The 10,555-nt window shown below is 42.0% G+C and overlaps 1 protein-coding gene across 2 annotated transcripts in view; it reads right to left on the bottom strand.

The window, feature by feature from the left end:
• ASPH (aspartate beta-hydroxylase) overlaps positions 1-10,555 on the bottom strand; it is a 132,013-nt gene that overhangs the window by 32,355 nt on the left and 89,103 nt on the right. For both annotated transcript variants that reach the window (XM_015567421.1, XM_015567422.1), the window contains 3 exons: positions 10,462-10,547; positions 5,751-5,837; positions 1,949-2,099 (listed from right to left, as the gene is read on the bottom strand). In XM_015567421.1, the coding sequence (XP_015422907.1) occupies positions 1,949-2,099; positions 5,751-5,837; positions 10,462-10,547 (324 nt within the window). The remainder of the gene's footprint in view (positions 1-1,948; positions 2,100-5,750; positions 5,838-10,461; positions 10,548-10,555) is intronic.

Genomic DNA, 10,555 nt, shown 5'->3' with positions numbered 1-10,555 from the left:
GCTATCTGATGGAAATTTAAAATTTCTGGGGCCTATTGTCACTACTCCTTGCTGAAGGTGGGAAGACACACCGAGTATAAGAAAATGTGCAAAATTAAGACTAGTATACATGACACAATTAATTACCTAAAGGGCTTAGGTAATTCAGTTGCTATCTGATGGAAATTTAAAATTTCTGGGGCCGATTGTCATTACTCCTTACTGAAGTTGGGAAAACACACCAAGTATGAGAAAATGTACAAAATTAAGACTAGTATACAGACACAATTAATTACCTAAAGGGCTCAATTGCTCACAAACTGAATATTAGCCAGGAGCATTTAGGACCATCAATAGCTAATGCCCCACTCGCAGATAAAATATTTGATATGAAACATCACCAATTGGTCCGAGGCTGGCTCCCCATTGCTGGCCTAGCTGGGATGGGTTTGCTCAGCTATTCATTCCGTCACTGACAGGTCTGACTCAGTATCCCTTCTGTCGCCCATCAACCCAGACTAATGTCACACATTTCTTCTGTTTCTGAACCTTCCCTATGAATCACTATAAAGCCTGAGCTGAAAATTCCTCCTGCTGCTACCCCCCTGCATCCCTTCCACTCTGCATCATGGGACCCTATTCCACTGGGGGTGACCTTCGTCCCTGCATCCCCTTCACTGACATCTTCTGCCACAATCTCTCCTCACAGAGCCTCCTTCTCACTCAGAGGAAGAGACTAAGAAAGACTGCTGTGTTAGAGGGCTAGATTTATTCCTAGGCGGTCTCTCTGCCAGGGCTGGGATGAGAATAAGGCCGGTGAGGCACCAAAGTTCAAGAGGGTGCCCCAAAATTCAGTAATCTAGATGAGTGATTTTTATGTATTTCTTTTAAAATATCAAAGTTAATGTAAATTTAAGGACCAAATCAGTAACCAATGCCATACTGGAGCCCGAGGCAAGAGGAGAGCTCAGTCACATGGACTTTGCCCCCAACACGAGTGCCTCCCTCTGAGCCCCAGCCTTGCCTCCGCCACCTGTATGTGTGCCGAACTCTTTTCTTCCTCTGAACAGATCCTTAGGAATATAAGTTTAACTGACCAGCTCTTCTGTTTTTAATCATCACCTGGGCCATCTTCTATCAGAGATTTCTGTCATCTACCAAAGTGACATACCACCTTTAATTCCATCACTCAGACAGCTGATAAAAGGGTCATTTTGTCTTGAATATCACTTACACGAGCCTTTCCTAGGGGCGTCGATAATTCATTCATGTGACTGACCCAGCCAGCCTAGCACCCACCTTAGCACGGGCTGAGGTTCTGCCTTCCCGGTTTACATGTTAGGAGGGAGAGGACCACAGCCTGGCGATAATGAAGGGAGGTTACAGCTGGTCTTCCTGCCTCGGCTCTGGGAGCCTGGGTCACGCAGAGAATATGCTTTATGCTGCTCTTTTCAAAGCACTTAGTGACTTAAAAAAATTTTTTTTCTAACATTTTCCTTGTTATAGAGTTAAACCTTACAAGTAAAATTTTAGAGTGCCTAAAATTCTTAATATTCCGCTACAAAAATGGTCCCACTGATCATTTTAACCTTCATGAATCAGGCTGTTCTAGTTTAAGAGAAAAGAGATTTGGCGTGACAGGAAGAGTTTTTTATTCTAGACCCATTCATTTATTAGCGATAACTCCTTAGGCAAATTATTCAGCCTCTTGGCCTCCGATTGACCTCTGTCTTAAAATGGGTGGGGTGGGGTGAGGAGCGAAGGGTGATAAAAATAGCATCAGCATCTTTGTAATGATCAAGGCTGGGATTTCCATTTCAGTCTGAGAAACAGTCGGGTAAATGACCTGGAATTAGTTCTGGAACTCAGGTTTCCTTCCATGTAACTAGATTCTTCTAAGAGCGCACAGGCTCTGCAAGGTAAAAGCATGGCCTGTGGGACTGAATTGACTTCTCTTATTCCATCTTACCTAGAAACTGTTGTCTGTCTGACCGCCGCTTCAAACTCAGCTTCACCAGGTCGGCGGGGACATCGGGCAGGCTGGCCACCTCCTGGTAGGTCTCGATGGCCCTGCGCAGCACCTCATTGCTCCTCCTCTTCTCAGCCAAATCGTCTTCACACTAAAGGAAGTCCCACACGGAATAAATGTCCCATGACAAGGAACATTTACAATCACCCAAGATATTCATGAGAGGTGAACTTTTGTATGTGCTTTAAACATAATTCAAGACAGGTTAGAGTTTTCTCTTAATCAAGAGACTAAAAGAATAAACAAAGGAAAGCAATACAACATGTTATTTTAATAATATGAAGAAAAGTTAGCTACTAAGCTACAGACAAGAAAGAATATAAAAATAAACAAACCCGAGACTAATATATACTAGGACTGATGGTGATTTATATCATGTTATATGCTAACATCATACAGACAGGTCTCCAGTCCACCATTCCTGGTCTTCCATCAGTTGATTCTTGCGTTCATTCATTCATTCCACAACTGTTTTCTGGGAGTCGGGCTCTGTTCCACGCACAGGGAACTGAACACCGGTTCTAGGACATTTACATTGTAAAGCCTTTTAGTGACTCAACCCATCCAACCTTCCTAGGAGATGTATCATTTTCTGCCTCAGAGACATTAATGGTTCGTGTAAGAGAATAATGTGAATTGAGTTTTTAACCTAAGATTTGAAGTCTGATGTTCAGAGAACTTAAGTCAAAATTTATTTTCACAGTGATCCAAAGAATGGCATTGCTATTTCAGAAATGATTCATACTATAATTTGTATTTAACTTAATGTTGCCGAGTTTTTAAAATTTGTTGGGATGTTCTAAAGTAATTATATAATCTGCTAACAAAGAATGAAAAAGTCATCATTTATTCAGGCCGGAGTGGCTCAGTTGGTTAAGCATCTTCTTGTGCACCAAAAGGTTGCCAGACAACAGATTGATGTTTCTCTCTCACAAGGATGTTTCTCCCTCTCCTCTCTCCCCCTCTCTCTCCCTGCCCATCGTCCTTCCTTACTCTGACCATGTCCTTGGGTAAGAATTTTTTTAAAAAAATCTATCTTCCATTGAACTTTTGTTTTTAAAATTCCTATGCACTTAAAATTTCCTTTAAATTATTCCATTAAAATTTAACATGCCTATATTTTACTTTATGTCACAATACATAAATATCAATAACACCTTATAGCATAATAGCTTAGAGATAAAAAAAATTTTGCCTGAGGCCTAAATCTCAAATTCCTACTGTTACATATGGATGCAAACATAGCAATCACCACGTGTAAAAATTAGTGCATTTATTTGGATTTTGATATCCATAATTAATACTACATATAAAGAAACATTCTAAAGCACAAAGCATTTCTGCCATAATTTAATTAGCATTTGCACCAATCATCTTCTCTCTAGTTAATATGCTTTCCTTAACCAAATGACTATCAATACCAGTGACACTTATTTCATTGAGCATGAGCTTTTGGAAACACATTCTCTCTGGTTTAACAGCAATACAATTTGGCAATTTGGCAGGATTACTGACCAAATTAATTTACAAAAATGATACAGTTGCTATCTGCTAACCTGATATGTAACATGGATAAGAAGAATTTATTTGCATTAATTTTTGATAACCTTAATTCACTAAAATTTATTTGATACATTTTCAATGGTAAGGAGAATTTGAGCATCCAGATCTTGAGTGGTCGCCACCTTTAGTTCAGAGAAAAACATACTTGTTTTGTCCGTAAATGTGTGAATTCCTGTGTGAGTGTCACACATCAGTCACGGCCCTGCCTCCCTCTGGAGGGGTGCTGCTAGCTCCTGTGTCTGGAGGATTTTGGTAGCTGTGCACCTGCTGTTTGCCAGCAGGGCTGAGAATTGATCTCCAGCTACCAGGCAGGGCCTTCACTGCCTGACACGTGTATATCCGCCCTGGCTCTTACCCGAGTTCCAGACTCCGTGAATCCAGGGTTCTACTTGACATGCCCACCTGAATGTCTAACAGGCATCACAAACTCACCAGGACCAAAATCAAATTGATTTTGTACCTCCCCAAGCCTGTCCCTCGACCAATCTTCCTCTATCCTCTCCTCAGACGGCCAAACCAGAAACCCAGACTCACCCTGGAATCCCCCTTTCTGTGACCTTACAGCTAAACCCATCAAGTCCTTTCAGCTCTGCCCTCAGCCCAGCTCCCCAGCTCCCCATCTCCCCGGCCACGACCACAGCCTGAGCCACGGCATCGCCAGTGCACTCGCAATAGGCTCCTATTCTTGCTTCTGTTTTTGCCCTCATAATCCATTCTCCACCCAGCAACCACAACAACGTTTATGTAGAAGGAAAATAGAGTCACATCCATGCAAAAGCCCCCCAGTAAACCCTCCGTGGCTTCCCAGTGCGTAGAACGTGCAACCTGGGAGGCCGTGGCCTCACCGGTCCTACTTCACTGTCCCTCCGCGGCCCTCCGTTCTGTCCTGGAGCGTATGCCTCCCTGCACCGCAGACTTTGCCCCGCTGCTCCCTCGCCCCGCCAGTTCCTTCCACAACATGGTCTCCTCTCAGCCACTTGTCCCTCCCTAGCAAGGCCTTTTCTGATCACCTGATCTGAAGTGCTGCCCGCCCTGTCACATGTGTTCTACAGCCCCCCGCAGCCCCCAAATCTTAACAGGTGTGCTCTTTATCCCATTCCCTTCTTTTCTTATGGCGTGCATTACTATGTCAGAGGATCTAATATTTATTTTTAACACTTTGTAACATTCTTCGAATATACATTTATTTATAGACTTTCAGGGCTCTGCTCAAATGTTGCCTCTCCAGGAGAGCTTTCCCTGCCCCCATCCCGTATTCCCTCTCCTCCCACGTCCAGTGCTGTTCTCTGCTTTATGCTGTTTCTCCTTAGCGCTCACCACTAACAGGCGTAGACATTTACACATTTGTCTTATGCATTGTCTCTGCCGTTACAATAAACATCCATGTTTTGTTGACAGCTGCATCTGTGGTGCCTAAACAGGCCTGGCATATCGTGGGTTTTCACTAAATAATTTGAGTAACTTTTAAAACATCTTCCACTGGAATACAAGGCCCACCAGGACAGAGACCTCTGGAGAGCCCGTGACAATCGCAGGGCCTGAACACGGTGTGACACGCAGGGGTTATGCAGCTACAGGTGGAGGTGGGAAAGCTGCCTGAAATCAGGACTGGACGATGGAGAGTCAGAGAGAAATGGAGACGGTGGGAGCGGAGGACAGCAGGGAGGGCGCTGGAGAGAATGAAGCCAGCTGGAAGAAACTATAGAGAGCATAAGTATATTCCTTTTTATAGTTTGAAAGTCTTTCCTAAGCACACTTGCAACCTCTCATTATAAAACTGAGGTTCTTAAAAGCTCTCAGGAGCCTAATGTGAAAATTATATGGTGGGTCTAAATGGGATGGAATGGAAGGGTGATGGGAAATCAATGACCAAAGTGTTACTCTTCATTTTCATTTCAAAACCACAGAGATGCCATATGGGGGGGGGGGGGGGGGGAGGAGGGAAGGAGGAAGGGAGGGAAGGAATATTTCTAAATTCAGCTTTATACAACAGCAATAATTAATTGTCTTATTTAAAACAGTATTCCTTGCTTGAGTTTGTGCATATGCACAAGAAATTGATTCTGTACAAAAGTTAGAAGGGAAAAAGAAAATGCAAATAGTGGCCAATCAGAAATCCAATTATACAGAACACAAGGACATCACCCACAATGATCTAAGTTGAAGGGTTCTAGAATACCTGTGCCTTCCCATATCTCGCCCGTGGACTCTGGGGGTATTTACGAATTAGTTCTTCAAATGCAGTCACGGCTTCCTCAATTTTTCCCTGTTAGGAAGAGATCATTACATAAATACAATAAATTCAAATGCATAATGCTGTTCAATACAGTTACTAAATATTCACCAAGTAATTCTGTCAACATTTCCTGGACTCCATTCTGAGTTTAAAAGTCAGTTTTATCTAAGCTTTTTAAAAAATATTAACTGTATTCTGGAAACGTAAAACTATAAATGCATATAAATATAGTTTATCTCTTAAAAGACAGAAACATGACTAATGTAATATGAGTCTTTTTTAAAAGAAATTGCATTTTCCCTCTATATGTATAATTCCTACATGCACTCTTAAAGAAAATATTTAGGTTTTAAATTGGGGGAAAATACTGCTGGCAGCTAGAATGTCTTGGGTCTGTGATGAGAAGTCAGAAGCACCTGGGAAAATTGTGGGGAATAAGGATGCAGGATGCGAGGGCCAGGTGACCGTGGATCAGGTCACCCATTGGACATCAGGGTTGACTTGGCCCATCTGGTTGCCTGCAGTGCCTTGCTGCCTCTGTGTCATGGGACCCCTCCCAGGGCTCACATGGGTCCTTAAGGAAATGGGCCGAGCACCTGCAATAGGTCTCTGACCACCACTGCAGAGAAAGGAACAGAGACAGAGGATGTGCAACAGGTACACAGGTGAGGGTCTTGACACAGGGCCGAGGAGCCCTCTCCCCACCTCACTCCATCAGCACCGCTCCACAGGGTCACACACACACGTCCTGGTGTCTAACAGAAGCAAGTCTAGGATATTTGGAGCCACTTGATAGAGGCAGAGTTACACTTTCCCAGATCCTCAGCTGCCTATAAATTGACAAATCTATCCAGTCCACATGTAAATGCAAACTCATTGTGGCTTCTATGTGTTTGCCCCTCCCTGAGTGGGTTTTCACACCTCACAGTGTGGCTGTGCCAGGCAAACTGTATGGCCCACCAGCTGTTACTTCCAGAAGACAACCTGCCTGCTACAGTTCCTTACAATCATTCCTTTACCCAGACATCGTGGAAGGAGGGTTCCTGTACCCCCTCACAGGCCATCAGCGGCACCGAGGGCTGGTGAAAAACATGCCCAGTGCGGTGGTCTGAGCGCAGGCCTGGAGCCAGCTGACTGGTGAGAGTCTGGGTCCCACCACTTGGAAGGGGTGTGACCTAAGACAAGTAGCTGATGACTTTGCCTTGGGTGCCTCATCTGTTCGATGGGGATCGTGAAGGCCTTTGGCTACCTTGTGGGGCTGCCGTCAAGGCCAAATCCGAAAACATATCTCGAGTGCTTGTAGATAAGACTATATGTCTACAAACACAGAAAGCACTGAACAATGTGACCTGTTGTTGTTGTTATTATTATTATTATTACAATGATGATCATTACTGTGCTGTGTGGAGGATGTGTGCGCCAGCACAAGATAATGGGGAGCATCCCAGATAAGTCTCTTACCTGATAGACAGGCAGATTAATGCAGAGTAAATGAGGACTGAGATGTAGAGCTAAATCAAGCCAGGAACACATTCTCTAAGTTATATTTATTGTCAGAAGTTATTGTATCACTATTTAAAACCTGCTATCCCTCTCACAGTATTCATTTTTTGAGCAGTATTAGGTTCACAGCAAACTGAGAGGAGAGAATATAGAGATTTCACATATGCCCGGAGCCCGACACAAGCACCGATCAGCACCCTGCACCTGAGGGGTACACTTGTTACCACCAGTGAACCTACATTGACACAGCATCGCCACCCACAGTCCAGGATGTACCTTAGAGTTCACTCTTGGTGGTTTACATTCTAGGGGTTTAGATAAAAAAATAAATGTACACTCTGTATCCACCATTATAGTATCATGCAGAGTAGTTTCACAGCCCTACAATTTTTCTACGAGTTGCCTAGCATCCCTCTCCCCTCTCCCCTGCCCGCCACTCATCTCAGGAAACCACAGATCCTTTTACGTCTCCATAGTTTTGCCTTCTCCAGAATGTCATACAATTGGAATCAGACAGTAGCCAGCCTTTTCAGATTAGCTTTTTTTCACTTAATAATATGCATCTAAGGTTCCTCCATGTCTTTTCATGGCTTGATATTCCTGGGGGGTTTTGTGTGTGTGTGTGTGTTTTTTTTAGTGCTGAGTATTATTTCATTGTCTCGATATAACACAGTTAATTTATCCATTCACCTACTAAAGAACATTTTGGTTGCTTCCAAGTTCTGGCAGTTATGAGTTAAGCTGCTATAACATCCATGTACAGGTTTTTATGTGCATGTAAGCTTTCCACTCCTTTGGGTAAATAAATATCAAAGAGCAGGCTTTCTGGATTGTACAGTAACATTATGTTTACTTTTGTAAGAAACCACAAAACTGTCTTCCAAAGTGGCTGTGCTATTCTGCATTCTCATCAGCAATAAATGAAAGCTCCTGTTGCTCCATGACCTTGTCAGCATTTGGTGTTGTCAATCATCAGAGTTTGGCCAATCTAATGAGTGTGCAGTGGTATCTCATTGTTGTTTTAATTTTCATTTCCCTGATAACATGTAACTTGGAGCGCCTTATGTCATCTAGAGAGGTGTCTGTTAAGATCTGTTTTTTAATCATTATTTGTTTTCTTATTGTTTAATTTTACGAGTTCTTTGTATTTTGGACAACAGTTCGTTTTCAAAACCACTGGTTTATTTCTTCTGTGAATAACTTTAAGGAATGAAGAATTCATGTTAAATATCTTTTCCTCTGTGACTTTTTCCTAAGTACCTGCATTAGCTTCCTGTGGCCACAAGGTAACACTCTCACAACCCTGCAGCTGGGACCCTGCTCTTCCAGTGGAGTCAGTTGCATCATTTGAAAATGCCAGCTCTAAAACAACCCTAAAAGACTTAATTAGTCAATAATTGATGATTCTGTCAATAATGTGGCTCCCCATTGTTTCAGAAGCAAGAATAGCCTACGTGGCCACTTCCTCCTCCTTTATTTATCCTGTTATAGATACAGGGCGCTCCTTAAGGAAAGCATCATTTCTCCAAATAAGCAAAAACCAGAAGATACTCCATGGATTGTTCCAGCACGTTTATGTCCTCCTGACCTATTTGCCCCTTGATAACTGAGCCGTCTCCATGCATTATAATTACATCAAAATCCCTCTCTAAAGCTGTTTGTTCTTTATCCACAAAGTCACCTATTACCAGGCACTCCACATTTGCATAGATGGCATTTAATACAGAGGAAGTGGAGAATGCCAAGGAAGGTGATAGAAAAAGAGGGTTCCTGCTTCACTTCTATTAAGAAATGCAAATTTCCTAAAAATAGTAGATGGCTTCATTTTATAGAGTTGAACATGATGGACTCAGAAGTCATTCCATGGGGTTAATTTAGCGAACAATGACTGCCATATTCTTTGGTGTTACTATATTTTTATTGGCTGGTAGTGAGGGTAATGCAGTAGCCATCATACTTGCTGGTACATTCCCAATAAATGTGTGGGAAGCACATTCTTGTCCCATGTCAGTTTCTTGTTTTTCTTTTTTTATTGTGGTTGCTTATTTACTTACAGTCCAAGGTCCCTTTTCTTGCAACCAAAGTCTACTGATAGAAAGAGGATATTACAGGAAAACTAGAGCATTACACTGAGTATAAATTCAAGTACAGAGTAGAGAAAGAGAAATTTCCATGAAGAACAAGTAGATGATTAAGGGAAGATGTCATTACATACAATAACTATCTGGCCCAATACTAGATAAATATGACTGAGTTAAGACTACAAATAACTTCCATCTGTGTCAATTCACAGTTTAAAAAAACTAATATCTAGCCCTGGCCAGTGTGGCTCAGTGGTATAGCGTATCAGTGGCAAGTACCTGGGTTGCAGGTTTGTTCCTGGGTCCCCGACTGGGGTGTGTGTGGGAGGCAACTAATCAATGTGTCTCTCACATCGATGTTTCTCCCTCCCTTATACTCTTTCTAAAAATCATGGGGGAAATATCTTCAGGTGAAGATTAACAAAAAAACAAACAAAAATACCCAACAACAACACACCACTGTGATATCCAGAAACAAATGTAAATAATATTTCAAATTAACTGATAACAAAGCAAAACATAAAAGCCACCCTGAAAACTGGAAGTACCTGCAGTTAACCCCAAGTGAGATGAATGCGAAACCTAATGTCTTTTAACCCTGAGAACTGGACTTACCTATTTTTTCTTTTGGATTGAAGTGCTATGAAATTAAAACCTCCACTTACATGGTACTTGATAGTATTGATGCTTTTCCCCCTAATCTCATTTGATCTTTACCAAAAAAACAAATAGGAAGTATGATTATTATTCTCATTTTTTAAAACCGAGGCTCAGAATGGCCAAGTGATTTGCCCAAAGCCACAGGATTCGAATGTGATGGAAGTGGGCTGACTCCCAAGTCAGCTGGCTTGAAGGTAAATTCTATTATTGCTATTTGGCCATCACAGCTGCAATTTTTCTTTTCATTTGATTCCTTTCACATGTAAAACTGATGTTGCTGGGGAAAAGCCCTCTATTCAAAGGTTGTTTCTCTGAACATCTTTTTTTTAAAACAAATCAAGAGTAATGCCTGAGTTTATTTAACAATTAATCACTGCACATTTCTGTGCAAAACAAAAACATCAACCTACCCTTTTACGGAGTTTTTCTGCAGCATCAAGTTCAGCTTTAATAGTCTTATCAAATTTATTTAATAGTTTAGGCTTCTTTTTCTTAACTGAAAGA

Source organism: Myotis davidii, unplaced genomic scaffold, assembly GCF_000327345.1.
Source record: "Myotis davidii unplaced genomic scaffold, ASM32734v1 scaffold1, whole genome shotgun sequence".
Lineage (NCBI taxonomy): Eukaryota > Metazoa > Chordata > Mammalia > Chiroptera > Vespertilionidae > Myotis > Myotis davidii.
Note: the sequence above shows the minus strand (reverse complement) of the source record. Positions and strands in the feature narration are given on the sequence as shown.